Source organism: Heloderma suspectum, chromosome 3, assembly GCF_057233095.1.
Source record: "Heloderma suspectum isolate Gila_16-S chromosome 3, 16-S_ref, whole genome shotgun sequence".
Classification (NCBI taxonomy): domain Eukaryota; kingdom Metazoa; phylum Chordata; class Lepidosauria; order Squamata; family Helodermatidae; genus Heloderma; species Heloderma suspectum.
Window position 1 is genome coordinate 243555839 of NC_139460.1, and position 21816 is coordinate 243577654.

A 21816-nucleotide genomic window follows, 5' to 3' on the forward strand; every position below is an offset into this window, starting at 1 on the left:
CATTTTAAGAAGGATGCAGACAAACAGTAGAGGGTTCAGAGGAGGGCAACAAAGATCATCAGGGGATTGGAAACAGAGCCCTATGAGGAGAGACTGAAAGAACTGGGCATGTATAGTCTTGAGAAGAGAAGACTGAGGGGAGATATGATAGCGCTCTTCAAGTACTTGAAAGGTTGTCACAGAGAGGAAGGCCAGGATCTCTTCTCGATCATCCCAGAGTTCAGGACATGGAATAATGGGCTCACATTACAGGAAGCCAGATTCCAGCTGAACATCAGGAAAAACGTCCTGTTAGAGCAATAAACAATGGAACCAATGACCTAGGGAGGTGGTGGGCTCTCCCACACTGGAGGCATTCAAGATGAAGCTGGACAGCCATCTGTCAGGGATGCTTTGACTTGTATTCCTGCATTGAGCAGGGGGTTAGACTCGATGGTCTTATAGGCCCCTTCCAACCCTACTATTCTATGATTCTAGTCACCAGTGCTCTGCATAGTTCCTTGCCTTTTTCTATAAGCAGAATAACATATGAGGCTGCCTTCTGCTGTCAGACTATTGGCCCATCTAGCACACTTATCTTTTTAGTGTGCTGCTTTTGATTGTAGCACAAAGACTGTGGTGTATAATACAAAAAGGTCAGAAGGCCATAAAAATAGGTTTACTTGTAAGGGGCAGATAAAAATTACTGACCTGAGAAATGAAAACTGTAGTTTCATCAGCTGGCAATGAACAGAACAGTTGTTCAAAGCTGTACTGTTTAGGCTGTAGTCCCACCTATAGAATCAAATTCCATCATGGCACTAGGTTGCCACCCTTTTTTATGAATAGAGGCTTTATCCTCAAAAAGCTGCATAAGAGAAGGGAATCAAGAAATGAAGCTTTTCCTGGAATAAAAAGACGGTTTGGGATCAGCTTCCATTGTTGGTTTCTGCTTGTTATGCTACTCAGAGCCTCTCTCCATAAAAAGGTGTCAACATTCCAAGGCACATTGTAACATCACCGTAGTATTTCATGCGGAGGCCTGTCAGAAACTGAGATTTTGTTTTTAGGGAAGTATTTGTATAATTTCTGCAATGAAATCACAGTACAGTAGTGGTGACTAGAGATGAAATGGTGTAGCTCCAGGCTGTGTACCAAATGGCTTATGACTGCTTTGGGAGGAATGAAAGTAAACACTTTTGAATTTGCACAGTGAATTTTATTAAAGTAATATGATGTTTTGTGAAGTTGGCTTACGTTTTTCAAATGCATGGTTTAAGATAATGCCCTAGGACCAAATGCACAGTTTTTGAGTCCATCCAACCCTGCTCCTGGATGTTCTAGTGATCGCTGAGGCTGCAGTTCTTTTTCACAATGTTGACTGGTGTGCCAAAGTACTTCCCGCAGTGTGTTTCCATGCTGTTAGCTTCACTTTGTTTGCAACTTTCTTGTGATGTTTCCCCAGTTGCATTTTCTCCTTTTCTCGTTTCCACAGTGCTTACAGTCCCGGCTTATCATTGCTGTAGCCTGGGACTCTGTGCTGTTTCCACTGAGCTCTAACTGAATTATTTTCTTGATGGCTGGGTGGAGTCTGGGTTGAGTCTGATTACCTCATCAGTGTTCCCACCTCCTCGGCCATGTTTCCAGGACAATGGAAGCGGAAGCTAATGGAGGAGTACCGGATTTAAAAAAAAGGAATCAGCTTTGCTGTGAAGAGAGGCTTTCCCCCTCTCTCCCCTTTCGCCTTTCCCCTGAAAGTCCAGATGCACCTGCATTTCAGGAGCAAGCCTCATGGAGCACAATGGGAGTTACTTCCGAGTAGACACACATATGCTTGTGCTGGGAAAGGCGGGGGGGGGGGACACAAAGAGGGAAACTAGCCCTCATTTTAACCCAGAAGACCTCATTGACCACAATGGGAGTTACTTCTGACAAGACAGTAATGGGTTTGTTGTGGGAGAGAGAGTGAAACCAGCCCCCATTTTAATGCACAGGAACTCAATATGGAAGCTGTGAATGAGTTACATCCTAAGGCAATGGACCAAAGTCTCGAGATCATGCTTAATCACATTTAAGGAATTGGGTTTAAAAGTGTGCCATTTCAGTTGAGGGGGAATATCTGTAAGTTCTGATGTAGGCATTCAAAGGCAAGTCTCATTCAGCACAATGGGCGCTACTTCTGAGGAGACACTACTGGGTTTGTTGTGGGAAAGAGAGTAGTAAACATAAAGACAGAACCCAGCCCCCAGTCAACTTTTCATTAAAAAACTTTATTTCTAGACTTCAGACACTTCTCTTCCCCTTCCTTAACAATTAAAGGCACTTTCCTTTTTTTACCCACAGACATAAAGGCACAACCAGCATACTCCAAAACTCTTAATTTTGAAAAGGATCTCAGCACCTTACCAAGTGTTGTCTCATAGCTTTGGTGTGGGTGATCTAAACCAGCCAGTAGACAATGACAATTCCAGAAACAAACTGTCACTATTTTGTAGCAAAGCTTTTGGCATTTTTGTTGCATAAGGTAGTAGCGCTTTTTTTTTTTTTTTTAGTTGCTTGTAAATTAGTGGCTTGTGTAAAACACCAGTGCTTATAGGGAGGATAGAGATGCAAAACTAATTTTAATTTTATTTTACAGAAATAACTGACAATGACAGCAAGCCAAGCAGCAGCCACCAAAGTCAAAATGGCACCACAAGATGGGCTACATCACTAGAAAATTTACTGGAAGATCCAGAAGGAGTCAAGAGATTTAGGGTTGCTATCTTAACTTTTATTACCTACATAAGCTAAATGACTGTTTCCAATGACATTTGTTATATGCAATGTTGAATGGAGTTGTATTACTGCATTATGAGGCTCAAGATTGCATATATAATTTATTCTGAGGCTGGCCTGAATTCATTGGGACTTCCTTGGAATAAAAGGTATGTGAGGATCACAGCCAAAATGGTTGAGGTGATAGTTCTTCCTAGACCTGTTCATGTTTGAGTGTATGCAGACAGCTGAAATGAAGCTTTAAACATTCAGAACTTAGACAAGTTTTGAAAATGATTAGCTGTTCTGAGGCCGAAGACAAAGGCTGCTGAAAGCCAGTCCGTGGCTTCTACTTCTGCATGGTCCTGGTGGCTACTGGCATGGAGACCTGCCACTTTTTTAAGCTGGTGCATACAGGAAGATGCTAACAAGCATTATGGTCCTTGAATTGAGCACCTCTACGTTCATGGGAGTAGGTAGGTGCTATAACATATGAAGGAGCCGTATCTGCTTTTAGACCTTCCCTGTGTTGATTTCTTTCTTGTTAATTAGTACTGAAATGCAAGTATGAGCTTGTAGGGTTGTCAGAGAATCCTATTTGTTGCTATTGTCGGAGGGCCTTACCTTGCAGTCCTTGTTCTAGGTATTTGTGATAGCCACTGTAAGAAGCTTTTAAGTAAAAGCAAGTGGTAATTTTTAGAGGCAATTGAGGTTCTTTTCTGCACAGGTGCAGTGTTCAGACTGAATGTTGGGAGTGGATTTCAAATAACTGTGGAATACAGCTGTGTTGTTAACTCTCTCCTGTAGTCCTTTGAATGACATAAATGACATTTCAGATCTAAAATTAAATGTTTCCGCTGTCTTTATATACACCAGGGCAACTTCAGAGGGCCCAGGGTGCCCCCACTTCCCTGTAGTGCAGCAACAGCAAAAAAGCCACATTTCCACTTTTAAACAAGATGCACAGTGAGTGTGTGCCTTGTTTTAAAGGCAAATTGCACTCCCAGAACACTCAGAAGAGAAGAATTTGCCACTAAAACATGGCATTTACCATATCTTTTCAGCACCAGATGGCCACCATCCCACTGAAATTTGGTGGCACTGCAGCACTTTGGGGGCATTGGGGGCTGCAAAACAGGCCAGGGGCCACTGCTGATACACACAGTTAAATATTGATATATCATGTTAAACTATTCCTTTTGGTTTAAATTAATTTTCTGGAAAGTACAGTCTGAATTAGAGAAATACTTTTCTTTCTCATATTTTTACTGTATAAAAACCATTGGCATGACTACAGACCGGACTTTCAGGAGTTCTCCAAAGCTAATCTTATAGATTTCAATTTGAATCTATTGGATTTTCCTTCTCTGTAGTTAAGGACGGATTAGACATTTTGGGACTGCTTAACTTATTTTGATCAATTATATTGACAAAGCCACAAAGTCAAGATCAAAATAATTTACAGGCGCAACCCCAGAATGGCTGGCTAGGGAATGCTAAGAGTTGTAGGACTTTTTTCTGTCTCAACATTGTACCCTAAACAACCCCAAAACTTCCAATTCTGCCTTAGAGAAGGAAAATTTGCAAACTTGCAGCTCAGTTAAAAATATTGTTACTTTTATTTCATTACTGCCCAGAAATCCCAACCAAAATTAACTAGTACTACTCCAGATACTATAAAATCTTTAGCAAGTGCCATGTTTTTAACTCTTAACTCCAGTTAAGCTAAGGGTGATAAAGGGTGATTAGGTTAAGACACTGTTTATTACCGAATTTCTTTCTCTGTTTTTCTTCAGGAGTTTTTAAAGAGAGAATTTAGTGAAGAAAATGTTTTGTTCTGGCTAGCATGTGAAGAGTTTAAGAAGATGAAAGATAAGAAACAGGTATTGTATTCCAAACCAAAGACTGAAAAGATTCCATTAGAGTTTTCAAACATATCATGTACTTCCTACATAGTCATCAAGTATGTGAATATACACAGGGCCAAACTACATGTTATGCTAATTGCGTAGCATGTATCTGAGGCTTCTCTTTTTACACTGGTGTAGGTGTACACTATCTGGATTTGGACCATGGTGCTCTGGAAGGGGAGGGTTAAACCTTCCCCCCATTTCCTCCCCAAATCCCCCTCCCACGAGGGTAGTCTTCATTGGAGGCGTTTTCCTATTTTTAAACACACACATCCTGAGGGGGGGCGGCCAGGGAAAAATCTGCATGGGGCAGGGAGGGTTTAACTCTACCCTCCCAGAATGTCATGGTCCCAATCCAAATTGGGGCCATGCCTGCTTACACCAACATAAAAAAAGTAAGAGAAACCTCAGGTACATGCTATAGAATTAGCATAACATGTAGTTTAGCTCATAGGCATACAAATATACATAGACAACAACATTACCTACTTCTCTTGCATTTACAATACAATACTCTCAGCAAGTGGGGGGGGGATCAGAGAAGGCAAAATTTCGGAACTAATTGGTTATAGATACTGGCTGAGATTATGGATGATAACGCTTGTGGTTGGGGTTTTTAAGATCTTTCAGTTCTCCTAGTTACATCTAAAAAGTCCTTTTGTTGCATATTTAAATATATTTATTACTATGATTTACTAGAACAATTCTCAATATTCTCTTCCTTCCCCGCTTTGGCCATTGTTGTCTGGTGTAAGTGGGGGATAAAATGAGGAAAGGGTTACCAGAAGCTAGCTGGATCCTGTTGGTCTGCCCTTAAAAGTAACGTGATCTGCAGCAATTAGCAGTTAATTATGCTCATATCAATGCCCCCCAAAGTTTGCAACCATAAGTAAGCAGGAAGAAGAGACTAGGCTTCATGATGCAAAGATGATGCTGTCTACCCAATAGATTAGTTGTGACATTTACGCAACCACATTCCACTGACGTTTGCAACTGACATAATATCTGTAGAAAATAGCTATTTATGTCTTAGAGCAGCAATGGGCAATTTGTGGCCCTCCAGATGTTTTGGCCTTTGACTCCCATGATCCCTTATCATTGACTAGGCCAAAATATCTGGAGGGCCACAGGTTGCCCATCTCTGGCTTAGAGCCAAGATGGAGTCTCCTCGGCAAGAATGACAGTAGGTAGTGAAGCTCCTGTTCTTTGAGGATAGCTATGTACCTGAGTGAAGATTAGCCTAAAATAGTAGTTTCCCATTGCAGATCTGACTGTAATTCACTCTTCCCCAACCTGGTGCCCTCCAAATGTGTTGGACTATAACTCCTATCATCCCCAGCCATTATTGCCTAATGAACATGTCCCTGTTTCATTCCATGTCTGGAATGGAATTCAAAGGTGGGGCTGGGCCGGCTCAGCCTAACTAATTATTATTATCTTGGGGTCTTGATATCTAACCCTTCACTTGTGTTAGGCTAGCAGAAAACAATAGAAATATTTAGAAAATTAAATTTCAGTAGTGTACTCCATCTGTAATGTCATATCCTTACCTTGGAAACATTGTCTTGAGGAAAGACATCTGCCCCTCATCCCACTACAAATGAGTAACAACTGTGTTTTTGTTACACTACAAACTCATTCACCCGTTTGCATGTCATGCTGCATTTCCTGGCTTAAAGAACCCAGCAATTGCTGGGGGAAAGTCAAGCAATGAGCGTGCTGCCTGCTTTGTGGTCATCATTTCCACTTTCAATTAACAACCAGCAACGCCCTCATTCCTGAATCGTTTTGTGACATGCAAACGGGGAAACTCTGATGTTTACAAGTTAAACAATTCAGAGTTAACCCAACAATTGTCCATGGCTTGTTGTTCAGTTAACTCTGGGTTGTTTAACCCATAAACAACCCAGAATCCCTGGGTTCACACATCATGGAACAACAAAAAATGGGGCATTCCTGGGTTGTTCATAAAAAGTGGAAATCACAAGCCTGTGGAAGGCAGTGCACTTGTTGCTTCATTTGTCCCCAGCAATTCCTGGGTTAAACAACTCAAGAATTGTAGCGTGATGTGCAAAACAACTATAATGACTTCTGGCAACATGTCCACAAGAAATAGTTCCTACATCCTATAAGTCAATGTAACATATGTTTATGTAAATAAGAATTTACGTGTTGTGAGCCTGTACAAGAGACAAAGATTACAGAGTTCCCTAAGAATGATGAATTGGGAACATATGGAATTCTACAGTCAGAGTACTGACATCAGTGTGTGTGAGAGGAACCAAGAATGAACAAAGTGAGGGCTGGTTCTGACAGCATCTGATGGGGCGTTTAAGGTCAGTTGTTTTACCGGGTATTTTATTGTTGATTGTTTTTAGCCGTTTTAAAATGTTCTTAATTTTTGTATGTTAAAGATTTTATATTATGCTTTTATTATATTGTATTTTGAGTTTTAATTTTTGTGAACTTCCAAGAGAGCTTTGTCTATTGGGCAGTCTAAAAAGGAAATAAATGAAATAAAGTAGGGCAGTGTGTGAAGTAGCATGCTAGAGGGTTAAAGTTCGAAGATCTTAAGAAAGCAGAAATCTCCTTGCTCAGAAGATAAGGTGCTGGCTGGCTTGGAAACTATGTATCAAGAAGAGGCTTTAATCCTTCCTCCCCACCTCCACTGTAGTCCTGATCTGGATTGGGGCTCTCGACTGCAATATTGCCAAGTAGTGATCCATTTGCTGTAACAGATCACTATTTGGCAATATAAATTGCAGGTGCAGGGCCCCTAATCCATATCAGGACCACAATGGGTGGGTAGGTGAGGGGCAGGTTAAAGGACCCTATCCCCTGCCCTTACTATGTCATTAAAGTGATGTGCTTTGGATTCCAGAGCCAAAACAGGCATTATTTTGAAGATGTGACTAGCAGATACATAAAGCAAATGACAGCCAGTTTGGTGTAGTGGTTATAGTGTGGGACTGCAACTCAGGAGATCCATTTTCTAGTTCCCGCTTTCCCATGAAGCTCATGGGGTGACTTTGAGTCAGTCGCACACTCTCAACCTACCTCACAGGGTTGCTGTGAAGATAAAAATGGGTTGGAGCAAGCACATACTGATATCAGAACAGCAGTATGGCATTCCAGAGGTGCATGAGGCTGTTGTTCTTATGCTGCTTAATTCTGAAGTATTTTCATTGGTCTCCGTGAATATAAAATTGTTTTCCTAAATTATATAATCTGCTTTGTCTTTTGAAATACATCAAGATCCCTCTGTACATTGTAGCTCTTCAGTCTGATGTGGTGTATTTGTTTTTTTCTGAATAAATGATGTGTTGGTTTTTTCTGAATAAATTCTGAGTTTTAAAAGAAAGCAATGTAAGAGTGGATATCTTTAGTCTGAATTCCTATATATCTCCTTATTTGATTATTTCTACAGATATTGAAAAGCAACGGAGTGGGACTTCATCTTGACTAACTTATCGTATTGACTTCAATGGAGTTTAGTTAAACTTTTGCCCCTAATTTCCTTCCTCATCTTTATGACTTCATAGAATCATAGAATAGTAGGGTTGGAATGGGCCCTGCTATTCAGCTGGCATCAGATATGAAACTTTGTTTTCATTCTTGTGATATAATGTTCCAGTTGCATGATTTGTAAACTGAGAAGTCTAAGAAACTGGGTAAATAAAAGATTAAGGTGGGAAGACACATACAGGGTAAGAGTTTCAGATTTGTATGGCTGCACTGTTTTTTGGGCAGGGGGGACTGCAGTAGGATGGGAGTGAATCTGTGAAAATCAGCCTCCCCTTGCTCAAATGGAAGTGCTTTCTACTTGTGCAAGAATACTTTAGGATCCAAGCCATATACTACTCTTGTAATATTATAAAATGACATACTTGCTCAGTAAACATGTCCTTTTCATCGCAGATGCAAACAAAGGCAAATGAAATTTACATGACTTTTTTATCAAGTAAAGCTTCTTATCAAGTCAACGTTGAAGGGCAATCCCGTTTGGATGAGTCAATATTGGAAGAACCTCACCCTCTAATGTTTCAGAAACTTCAAGATCAGGTAAAGTTCTGAAGCTTCCTTAATTACCTTGTGAAAGGTGAATGGCTAGTTGCTCATAGAGATGCAGAATCACAGCAACATTGAGTGAAAAGGGACTCAAGACATAACTTTTTCTCTGCTCCTGCCTTGAAGTAGTGTATGCCCCAGCCGTGGTCTGCTAAGGTTTGGAGGTGCCAAGATAGTGATAAGCCAGATCCAGGTTGCTTACAAGGAGACTTTATTGAGTACTCACAGGTGTACCCAATGGTTGGATCAGACAGCTTCTCTGAACCCAGAGCCATGGGGTAAAATGGGTTTTATACCATACATGTTAGCAGTGAGGCAGCATGACAGTGGCGTAATTTGATAGGCCATTATCTGCAATCGATTTAAAAACAGAACAGAGGGCATTTAGTGCAGGAGACACCTTGAATGATCACGGCATCATGTAAAGAGCCCGCAAACTTCTGTGAAGGAGCAATCTCAATCACAGGATAAAAGCTCAGCGTGAAGCAGCCCCGTGTGAAGAGAATGCTGAGCTAGATGGACCCTTGGTCTGATTCTGCATGGCTCTTCTTATGTTCTTATAAAAGCAATAAAGCAACACCATTTCTGCGACAGATACTTAAAATTCAATGCAGCTTATTGCTTTATATTGGTTATGAATAGTTCAGCGTCTTTTATGTACATACAGTGCCCAGTATCTTACATAATAAATCATGAGACTAAGGCTTCCATCCTATACACACTTACCTAGGAGCAAGTCTAATTGAACGAAATAGGGCTAACTTCTGAGTAGGCATATATAGGACTGCACTGTTAACATATTTCTCATGAACAATTGCCTATCAGCAAAGAACTGGCTTTCAGTAACACTGTGTTTGTTTCTCTTGTTTATTGCACTAACGAAAAGACTGTCAAGATATTCAGACTGCCTTATGAGCTTTAGGCAAATAAGGGATGAATTTTGAGCCTGAATTAGCTCTGTGTAGAAAACTAAAGTTCCAGCAATCTACAACAGCGCTCATCAAGGACACCCTAAGGTGTGTCCCTCCTTGCTTAGGTGACTGTCACTTCCCTCCTCTCTGACTCAAGTGAATGAGTGATAACATGGGAATCTAGCAGGGTTTAAAGTTTGTTTGTACTTATCATCCCAGTTCGAAAGGTGCAGAAATATGGGAAGCTGTCATGTCACCCTGAAAGAGTGTATAGGTGAGATCAGTTATCTTATCTTTGGTCATTGGAGATAGCAGAGCTTTTAACCTAGACTAAATACAAAGGGGAGGTGGAAGGCTGGCAGTCTAAGCACTTCCTTGTAAGTTCCAGGTCAGATTTGAGGAGATAATTCCAGTTCTATGGTTTCAAGCTGTTAGCTTGAAAGGTTAGGCAACCTAGTGTCCTCCAGATATTTGGGACTACAACTCCCATAACCTCCAGCCAGCATGGCCAGTGGTCAGGAATTGCGAGAGATGTAAGGTTGTTTCCAATATTAGTACAACTTAAAGTCGTTCTGTTGAAATGAATGGGACTTAAGTTAGACTAACATTGGTTATAACTCCAAGTCTGAAACATCTGGAGGGCACATATAATTCCAAATAAAATAATAAATGAAGAAAGGTATAATGCAGGGCAAGGCTGTACATATTTCTCTCTTTATTTGAATGAGTTCTTAATGCAGGCCAATTCTTTCAATTTAGAAAACCAAGACTACAACCCTATACACACACAGCTGGGAGTAAGCCCCATTTATCTTAAAGGGACTTATTTTAAACATGTAAACATGTATAAAGCTTTGTATTTTAAACATGTAAACATGTATAAAGCATGGGAGTAAACATGTATAAGCTTTGCAAGTTTTTTGCAAGTTTTGAAATATAGCGATTTTTTGTAAGTTCATTTAGCTTGTCATTAGAAATGCAAAAGTTGTACTGGCAGATGGACCTTTGTTAAGCAACGTGAAAAACAAAGATATCTGTGTTGACCATAAGCAAAATTTGAAAAATCCATGTTAGTGTAATACCTTTATTTGGCCAACAAAAAGATTGCACACCAAAAAAGCTTGCACATTTTTGGTGATCTTTTGGTTGGCCTAATAAAGGTATTACACTAATATGGATTTTGGGATTTTGTTAAGCAAATGCTCACTGTGTTTTATAGCCTGCCCTCGTGCACCTTACTCAGAAGTTAGTTCCATCAAATTTAGCTGAGCTTACTTTGACATAAATGTACATGGGGATGTAGTCTTAGAAGAATGTCATGAGGAGACAAAGTTTTTAGTCAGAAACAGGAACAGTTGGAAAGTAGTCTCTTTCTTTTATCTGAAGGTTCATCTTTTATTTGTTGTTTTATGCATTTGTATTTGTTTAAAAAAACATACCTTATAAACTGCCCTAAAGTTAGTTTTGATGCAGGGCAGTATAAAAATGTTTTCAATTAATGGTAAGACTTTATATTCAGCCAACACTCATATCTAGGATTGATAACCCAAGGCAGAGACATTTTGGCATAGATAGTTCAGACTAACCTCTATCTGGAACAGTGGAAAAACAATAGGGAAAACTGTTTTAAGGCTTTAATCTCTACCGACTTGAATTCCTTTGTCCTTTGTCACCTGCACTGGCTTCCAGTCTATTTCTGGGTCCAATTCAAAGTGCTGGTATTAACCTTTAAACCCTAAATGGCTTGGGACCAGGTTACCTGAAGGATTGTCTTCTCTTATATTCATTCATATATAGATATAGATATAGGAGAATGAATGAATGAATGAATGAATGATAGAAAGATTAACAATATAGTATAACAACAGTGTGTATGTATGCCCAGCCCCTAGGATGTGGCTAGGCAGATGGCTATTAAGGAGAGGGCCTTTTCAGTGGTGGCACCCCACAGACTTCCCAGAGAGGCTCACCTGGCACCTATGTTGTGGTCCTATTAGTGCCAGGTGAATACTGGTTATTCTTCTGGGCTTTTATTCTTCTGGGCTTTTTAGGTTTTTAACCTAAAAAGGTTTTTAACCTGGACTTTTTAGGTTTTTAAGTTATTCTGGGCTTTTTAGGTTTTTTTAAAAAAATGGTGTTTGTGCTTTTCACTTCTTAGCAGTGCTGTTGGTTTTACTTCAGTTTTATTTTGTAAATAAAAATGAGAAAAGGAGTCCAAGGTGGGTGGGAGTTTTTAAGAAAGAAAATTGTAAAGGCACAATTACAAACAATTCCAACAAGAAAAAAAGGTGGAAGACAACAGAAGAAGCCAATGTGGATTCACAAAAAGCTTAGAGATGAACTGAAAACAAAAAAGAACACATGTAGGAAGTGGAAGGAAGGACAAGCAACAAAGAGTACAGGCAGAGCCTCAAGATATCCTGATTTGCAAACTAGCTAAAAGCAGGCAAGATGAAACAACTATCAGGTGGATCCACAGTTGGCTACAGAATCGGATGCAAAGAGTGCTTATCAATGGGATCTTCTCAAACTGGGGAGAGGTAACGAGCAGGGTACCGCAGGGCTTAGTCCTGGGCCCAGTGCTCTTCAACATTTTTATGAATGACTTGGGGGGAGGAGGTGCAGGGAATGCTGATCAAATTTGCAGATGACACAAAATTGGATGGGATAGCTAATACCTTGGAAGACAGAAACAGAATTCAAAGTGATCTTGATAGGCTGGAGTGCTGGGAAGAAAACAACAGAATGAAATGTAATAGGGATAAATGCCAAGTTCTGCACCTAGGAAAAAGAAACCAAATGCACAGATACAAGATGAGGGATACTTGGCTCAACAACACTACAAGTGAGAAGGATCTTGGAATTGTTGCCGATCACAAGCTGAATATGAGCCAACAATGTGATGTGGCTGCAAAAAAGGCAAATGCTCTTTTGGGCTGCATTAATAGAAGCATAGCTTCCAAATCCAGGGAAGTACTAGTTCCTCTCTACTCAGCACTGGTTAGGCCTCATCTGGAGTACTGTGTCTAGTTCTGGGCACCACACTTTAAGAAGGATGCAGACAAGCTGGAGAGGGTTCAGAGGAGGGCAACAAAGATCATCAGGGGACTGGAAACAAAGCTGTATGAAGAGAGACTGAAAGAACTGGGCATGTTTAGTTTTGAGAAGAGAAGACTGATGGGACATAGGATAACACTCCTCAAGTACTTGAAAGATTGTCACAGAGAGGAAGGCCAGGATCTCTTTTCTATCATCCCAGAGTGCAGGAAACAGAATAATGGGCTGAAGTGACAGGAAGCCAGATTCTGGCTGAACATCAGGAAAAACGTCCTGACTGTTAGAGCAATACAACAATGGAACCAATGACTTAGGGAGGTGGTGGGCTCTTCCACACTGAAGGCATTCAAGATGAGGCTGGACAGCCATCTGTCAGGGATACTCTGACTTGGATTCCTGCGTTGAGCAGGGGGTTGGACTCGATGGTCTTATCCAACCCTTATTGGATATCTAGCCCTGCCAACCCTATTATTCTATGATTCTATGAATATACAGTATCACTCCCTAATGCAAACATTAGGGACCCTGCCATGTTTGCATGATGTTTTTATTGATGTTTCTGAAGCATTTTTTGTACAAAATGTGTTATATTAAGTGACAGTAATATAGTAGCCTAGTTCCTCAGTATACCTTTATTTGGCATTCACTGAATGTGGCAGATCAGAAATGTTTGCTTTTGTTTAAACTAAATTAAAGCTTGGAGGCCTCTTAATGGGTTGAAAATGAACAGCATCACCAGCTCCTTATCTGGTAATCAGGTTGTTATAGCTGACATGCAAAGATGGATACTAATTTAAAAGCTGTTGCAAAATGAGTTGTGCTGCATTCCTGGAGCTTTGGAGAGAAAAGGAAGACAGAGACATATATTTCAAAAAGCTGAAAGCCTGCAGTTGCACTAGGCATGTGGTAGATTTCAGAAATGGACCTCATAAAGCTTCTGTTTCAGTTTTCTACACTGTTTTTACAGTTTTCAGATTTGCTACCCTGCTTGAATGGAGAATAAAAGTGATTCTCAGTAGTTTAGTTGAGCATGATAACATCATTGACTACAATCCATCACAAAAGCTACTCTACTATTCTGCAGCCAGAGATAATGGCCCAGTTTGCATGATCAAACAACCTATGGTTAACAAAACATGGGTTGTTTGTGAGCATGCACAAGTGAGCATGCTGGCTCCCACCCACTCTCCTGCTTCTGCTTTCCTAAACAACTGAGGAATGGCTCGTTCCTGGTTGCTCTTGTGACATGTGAACCTGGCACTCTATGTTGTTTAGGGTTAAACAACCCAGAGTTTTAACCCATGGTTTGTAGTTGGGTTCAAACCCTGATTGTTTAACCATAAACATCCCAGAGTGTGGGTTCATATGTCATGACAGTAACAAAGAGGGAGTGGGCAGGAGTGAGCATGCCTGCTCACTCCTGCATGGCCATGCTCAGGAATTCCACCTTAGAAGTAGCAGTATGTGCAAACCAGGTCATAGGCTTATGTTCTGCTTCTGTTACAGTTGAAACAGCTAAAATGTATAGCTTGTTTTGAGGAGATATCTAGCAGTCTTGTGGGGGTGGGGGCCCAACAGGTTAGCTTAAGTATGGAAATAAATAAGCATGACTGAAAAGAATGTGTTTAATCCCTAGATAAGAGAATCAGATTTTTCTCAGGTGCATGGTCCAACCCCCCAAATACAGTATTTCTTGTACAAGTCTATGTTAAAGCTACTGCTTATGCCTCCTATTCAGACTGATTCTTCTCTTATGATAAGGGTATATTATAAATACAGATGTATAACCTGGGCTCTGAGGTACATCCTAAATATTTAGCTAAGCTGCAATAAATTTTACATTGATACAGGGCTACTTGTGGTTACACATTAAATTCAAATATTGGGAAACTTTTCATACTGATTTTTCTTTATATCTTAAGTAGTACCTCAGTTACGGATATAGACTTACCAGTGGACTGCAGGACTTTTGTCTGTTGTTCATCTGCTGGCGATTACTGGGTGTCAAGTGTTACGGATTTGGCCTTTGCTGAGTGTTTTCTAAGAATAGCTTTAGTATTTAGCAAGCCTCTGGCTGCCAGTTAACTACTTTAGCTGATCAATACACTTCACACAAAGCGTGCACCAAAAGTTGTTTTAGGTGGATTCAATTTTGGTTTTGTACTAACAAGAATTAGTAAGGGAAAAATCTTTTGATCTATTTTTCATTTTTATTAGAAATATGTTTATAACATCACATCAGAATATAATAACATTAAATTTAAAAAACTCTTGTTGTTAAACAGATCATTGCCAAAGATTCTTAGATCGTAATTGCTTTACAAGAAATACAGTTTCCTAAACATTTCTTGTTCTTAGACGTCTAGTCCTAATAGCTTAAAAAGGAGATCTCATTCAAAGTACCGAGTTCCCTATTCAATTTTGAACAGGCTTTTCAGATAACAGGTGCACAGGCCTGATGAGCTTCTAATAAGAAGCTCCCTCATTCCAAAATGATCACATACTTATATCTATTTTATGTAGAAATGACCAGAATAATAACAGTTAAATATTAAATAATATTTAATGTCATTTGCTGTTCCATAAAGTAGGGCTCACAGTCTTGATTATCTTACTGTTACTAAACATTCCTAAAGAATTAGAACATACAAAATAAGGCTTACACATAGACCTTTCAGGCTAGATGAGATCCATTCTGAATCATACCTTTGAGAAGATAATTCTGTCCTTAAAATTGGCTAATTACACCAAAGTCTATAATTTTTTTTAGATATTTGTATATCAGGCTTTTTGATGTTCTTACAAAACCTTGCAAAATATTTTTTGCTCATTAACTGATAAGTGAAAACTTTACACTTCTGACCTGGATAATACAGTTTCACACCTTTTTGTTATTCAAATAACACTTTGGCCCAAGTGTTCTTGAAAACTAATTTTTTTGTGTCAGTTACCCAGAATTCATTATGAACCTGCATGTGTCTGTGTGTCCTTCCCCTTTATACAATTACTACTTTTTTTTTTTACTTATTCACATTTTAAAATGGTTATTTATCATTAAGCAATTGCATTTCATAATAAGACTTTCGATATTGTTTAAAGAGAGGTGGGTTAGCAATTTCTCAATAGCCTTCCCAGAACTTCCAATAAAGCAAAAACAGCTATTTCCTAAAAATCCACAACACAAGGACAGTGTGCTAAGATGGCACTTATAAGGAATGACCTTGAAGAACAACTGAATACCAAACAAAAACAAATTTCAGTTAGGGTGCCCTTGTGAGATGGAAGCTTCCAAACTTGGAGGCTTTCATGTATGTACTGCCGTGCCGAGCTGCAGGGTGGGAAGAGTGTCAGAGGTAATTTTCACCTCTCCATTCTCTGTCTTGCTTTTTTTTCTCTAGACAGGCCTCTGAGCCCATCTGGAGAGGATGCGCTGGCAGGGATAAGACTGGGCCTGGAGAAGCCATAAGATTCCTCATATCCTGGCCTCTCCTCCCCACCCACTGGAATGCCTTGTAATAGACTTTTCCAATGCCAATTTTGTGATGTCAGGAAGCAGCTGGCACAGTTCTTTCCATGGCTGCTGCGAGGGGGAGGGGAGGGATCAGATACTGGAGTCCCCCTTCTGAGTTTGCAGCAGTGTCTATGGCCTTGGAGGGGGGACTCTGAAAAATCTGAAGAAGACTGAGTGAGTTTACTTAATATAGTGTTTAGGAAGTCTTGTTGATTTTTTAAATGTACCAGTAATCATCCATTGTATTTGTCTTATGGATTCTTTAGGAGTTATTCCACCTTATTTGAGTATATGTTGTTCTGGCTAAGTTATATCCCAGTGGCAGGATATTTTCTACACATGATGCAAGATCAACCATATTCTATCAGAGTGAGGCCCCCTTATTTCTCTGGCAATGGCAAAATCTGGTTGCTTCAAGAAGGAACTGCAATATCAAATACAGATAGAATGAATGGCGCTGTACACAGTACACAAGATGTTGATGCACCATTATTTTTAAAATGTCATCTTGTAGATTTTTAAGATATGTGGTCATTCTGACAGACTCTTAAACTGACTATATTTTATTTAGAATGGTTATTGAGAAGCAAAGTCCATAGTAACAAAATATTTCCCTTAATTTAGAGCGTACTTTACACTGATTTATTATTTTGGTTAATATACTAGATGATGGTCTAACAATTGGGGAGCTCATAGAAGACCTCCATTTCAAACCTTTCTTCCTTAACTTTTCTTGCTATTACTAAATGCGTTTTTAGGCTTTGTTTCATCCAGGTCATGCTGTTTTTTCTCCTCTCTACTCAGATTTTCAATCTCATGAAGTATGACAGCTACAGCCGCTTCTTAAAGTCAGACGTGTTTCTTAAACTGAAGCAGACTGAAGAACAGGAAGAAAATTCACCAGATGCTCAAACTGTAGCAAAAAGAGCTTCTAGAATTTACAACACATGATCAACATAACAACAAACAGTAGATCCCACTGAGAGTATAATGAAAAGCAAATGAGTTCTCAGGAATAGTCTTTGAGGTTAACACAGTTATATTTAAAGCTTGGAAATATAGAACCCTGTTAGCCGATGCTTAACCTTAGTTGCTTGAATGACCTATTTGTTTTTGCATGATGGCTACTACCAAGCTTGCGAGTCATCTGCAAACAGAAGACTAGGATATTTTACCTTCTGGTATTTTAAAGACCTTTCCTTGTGCGTCATAGGTGTAAACTGTAGCATAAAAATCGTTTAAGTTTGAAAATGGAGGTGGTATAAGGAAAGGGAAGATTGTGTGTTTGAAACATTGCAATGTCTGGTCTAAGCACAGACTCTCCACAAATATACATTTTTTCATGTTTTAACTGAAAAAGATTAAATTCTTCCTGAATTTTGCATTCTTGGTGACAAAGCAGAACTAAAAGAAAAGGAGCTGAGTTCTTTTTCTTGCTACTCTGACAAAAATAGAGGAAACCTCAGTTGAAGAAAGGGAAGCATAAAGACAGTGGAATATTCATTTGAGTCACTGCTTTTAAATCACACCTACCTTTTTCCGGTAACTAATGAAAATAATTACAAAATCTCATTTTTAAAAAATTCTCTGTGTAATAAAACACATGCTTTTCTCTCTAAAAGCTGTTTTAAGAATGGCTTTTGTAGGGTTCTCTGTTGGCTGATTTTAAATCTGAGGGCTGGGAAAATATTTCTCCAACGACCTTATTTTTCAGGTTTCTTACTTTTTCTTTCCCTTTTGTTTTGAAAATGAGCTTCCCTACCAATGACTTTCAAGAGTGATATCAGTTTTGTTTCTGTGGAAGCGAAGGCTTCCCTTACATGCTATATGTAGGCTTTTTCACTGATTGGTAATTTACAGCATTACGCCACATAACATCGTTTTTTCTGCACTCAAAATGCACTTGGAGGTCTTCCAGGTGCAGTCTCATGCATCCAGCAGGATGAAATTTACAGCAGTGTCACACCCAGAGAGTATGTATTTCTAACTCAACAGCAAGTATGAACAAGATTTAAGCCTTTACTATTAATTCGGAGGAATTTCATCTTTGTTGCCAAGTCTCTTTTTTATGATATAGACAACATTCATTCCCACCTGCTTTTATGCTAAAATTGCTTTCCTATGCTGCAACATGATACTCCTCCACCAATCAAAACACCCTCCTCCAGATCATAAACTCTATTCATATTGGGCTTGACTCTAAACATACATTCCTCACTGAGCCCTGTTTGGGTTTGCAACTCATGTGGCATGCTTGTCTGTAATTAGAAAAATAGAATCACAATCTTTGGATGGAACAACTGTCATCCACTTGTAACACCCATTACTCTACTGTTATCGGTCATGCTGTTCCTATTTCTAAGCAGATCTGTCCCTTGTGAGTTAATACCTTTCTGCCTCAGTTCCCTGGAAGCAGGGTTTCTAGCAAAGGATTTCGTGTCCGTCATCCGTGAGTGGTTGTGTCAGTGAATGAAGGTACAATTGGCAACCCAGCATGCATACAGACATACATAAAAAGAGGTGCTGCTGCACACTGGAAGTACATTCACCATGTCATTTCATATACCTAATCCACAGCAGGGTCAAGCTGAGGGGAAACTGGTTTTGCTATTTTATAGCAGCAGCAGTGCACATGATAGTTGACTGGTGTTTCTGACATCGCAAAGCCTTCTCCCCTCCTGGAGCAGCTTGCAGCATTTTAAACATTGATTCTGCTTTTAAATAAGGCAACGCTTTTAAGGTACAGCAAACCCTGTTGGAATGTACTTTGGTATGCTTCTAACAGTAAAATACATTATGGACAAGTCCCTTATTCTTGCGCAGTACACTGCTTTTGGCACACCTGATGAGATTATGGTGAAGAGGCATTACTCAGCTTGTCAGTTTGAGAAATAAACTTGGTGCTGGAATTGTCAGGATGGATGGGATCTAGAAAGTGTGAAGATCTTGACAGAAGTAGGGAACTGATGGAGATATGTGGATCTTGTAGGGAGCAAGGTAGAGATATGTGGCAGGAGAGAACTTTTCAGACAATTATAAATTCTCTTGTAGGTGCCTTTTTATATTGGTGCTTTTTCTTGGTGCTTGATTTTTCTAACCTGATAGATCTGCCCATTTTTTATGCAATCTTCAAATTTGGTGATGCCAATGGAATGCTTCCAGCTTATGTTGATGTTTTAAGTTTGGCTATGGTTGGAGACATTTCTCCTCTATGCATGGGGAAAAGCATATTTTTCATCATTTCATTAGTTGATAACAATATTTAATAATAAAATGTAAGAAATAATAAAATAAAATGCTGGTTCTATACCTCATCCAATTAGCCACCTTCTCTTTTTCAGGCTGGAGTTGCTTGTGGGTAGAAAAGCTTTTTTGGCACAATTCTGTCATGTGTTTGTTTCTTGTACTCATTAGTTTGATGCCAAATGATTGCACTGCTGCTACACGTGAGGAAAGCAGATTGGCTGACATACTTTATTTATGAGTTCTGCAATGTGCAATGTAATTCTGGCTCATAGTTTCTCATTATTTACTCTTCCTTCCTCTATGTGTGGGCTTTATTGCCCAATTTAACTTTTAAATATTTAAACATTCTGTTTACCTACAAGGCCAGTTGTGTCTGTAGATTATTCTTCCTGGCAATCTTTCTAAATATCTCAGTGACAGTAAAATTTGCCAGGCGGAGGTACATAAGTCTATATGTGGATTGTCACAACAGGCTACATATGAAAGATAACAGCTATGATTTTCTGTTTTCCTGTTATAGAAGGGCCGTGGTGGAGCCAGCAAAGAGTTCTTGTGCCCATGTTCTGTTTCCTCAAGTCCTCCTATGCCCAAGGGTAGCATTAGTAGGAATAGTAATTGTTCTCCTGCAAATACATCCAGATACATCCATGATACATCACTACTGATATATGTATATGCTTTATTTGTGCTATTACTAAGGATTTGCGTGCATATACATAGCCTGATTTGGTTGCTATTTGTCTTGATGTTATGCTAGAGTCTGGTATACAGCAGCCATAACCCCTATTAGATTCTCATTTAGTTATACCTTGTATAGCAGCCAAGAGTTATAAAGTATCATTTTGTGCAAGGTCTCAATTTTCAGGATTTGGGAAAAGCAATAACGGAGCAAAATTGCTTTCTTTCTCACATGAACCACACTGGTATTTCCTGTTTTAAATGAGGTGGGTAAGGAAGCCCAAGAGTGGATGGAGAATCAGCAGCTCTACATATTTGGCTTGTCAGTACTCCCTCTTATCTAGCAGTAGCAGTTATAACAGACAATTAGATATTACGATGTTCTGTTGCCTCTTCCTCCCAGCAGTCGATATTGGTGGTAGCAGGGATAAATGACCTCTGCAGGATTAATGATGTTAACATGTTTGGAACGACTAGTTGCCTTGCTGCTTGTATGCAGGTATATTTGGAAAATTTATTTTTAAGATGCATCCTGCTGCCAAATTGTCACCATGGTTTCTGCGATCTTGCAACCTAGCTGGGATTTAGATAGCCATTTTTCCCCACCATTATTATATGTGTGGTGGAGAGTATCCATGGACAATTAAGCCATCTGAAATTTTCCTGACAAGTGTGATTGCATCAGAGCCAATCACATGTTCAGATCCTTGAACAAGAGAGAACGTTGAGAGGGTACCAAATGCAAAAATAAAGTGTGAAGATCTCAATGGGTGCACAAAAGGTGATGTATTAAGCCTAAGGTGTTTCAAGTCCTATTACTCTTTTTCAGAGGCAAGTGATTTAGTTCAAAGGATAAGCAAATCCACATCATCTGAGTTCCTCAGTTACCCTGAGGAACAGTCATAAGATAAGTGCACCTTTGATGTCTCCACTCCATGCATTTTTTCAGATCTTTCAGCTGACCTTTAGTGAGTCCTTATGGATTCTGCTGTATGATGACTGTAAATACAACAAACGAAACACTGGGGAAAAATCTGTCACCTGCATCTACCCTACAGTAGTTACTAGTTTAAAGCAAAAGCTGAGATTCTCAGGGATGAACTTCAAGCATGTCTTGATCACCCATTAAAAAAATGCTCTGCAGGACCAAATGTTTATTTAAAAACGTTTATTTATTTTAAAAAATAATAATTTAAACTCCTAAAACTATTAAACAAGCTAAAACCACTTAAAATCGAAAACAATAAAACAGTTAAGGGAATGCATTTAGCCCTCAAAGGCTTTGGTAAAAAGCCATGTTTTTATTTGGTGCCAAAACGAGACCAATGTCTGCGCCAATCAGGCCTCCAAGGGGCAGGCATTCCACAACTGGGGTGCCACAGCAGAGTAGGCCCTCTCCCATGTCCCACCATAGTGTATGTCTCATACTGGTGGGATGTAGAGGAGGACCCCTCCAACAGATCTAAGTTCTTGGTAGTGATGGCAGAGAAATCTGCCATGGACTCCAATGAGGCTGGATTCATTAGAATCCGGCCCCCCAGAGTCCATGGTGGAATGGACTACCCCCCGCCACCCCCCAAACTCCCCCCCCGGACGGACCCTACCTGCCGCCGGCCGGTCCAGTCCGTCCACTGCCATCCGCTACTCCGGTCTGCGGCTGCAAATGGCAGCCAGCGTAGCAGACGGCATTTGCATCCCT

General features: G+C 39.8%; 1 protein-coding gene across 2 annotated transcripts in view; it reads left to right on the forward strand.

The window, feature by feature from the left end:
* Window positions 1–20882, forward strand: part of RGS10 (regulator of G protein signaling 10) — a 37444-nt gene extending 16562 nt beyond the window's left edge. The window contains exons 2-5 of one of the 2 annotated variants that reach the window (XM_084846080.1): window positions 2618–2736; window positions 4533–4619; window positions 8565–8708; window positions 16998–19798. In XM_084846080.1, coding sequence (XP_084702206.1) covers window positions 2618–2736; window positions 4533–4619; window positions 8565–8708; window positions 16998–17144 — 497 coding nt within the window. In that variant the 3' untranslated portion in view covers window positions 17145–19798. Of the gene's footprint in view, window positions 1–2617; window positions 2737–4532; window positions 4620–8564; window positions 8709–16997 lie in introns of both variants that reach the window. The other variant, XM_084846081.1, reaches the window with a different exon arrangement.
* Window positions 20883–21816: the final 934 nt, after the last annotated feature.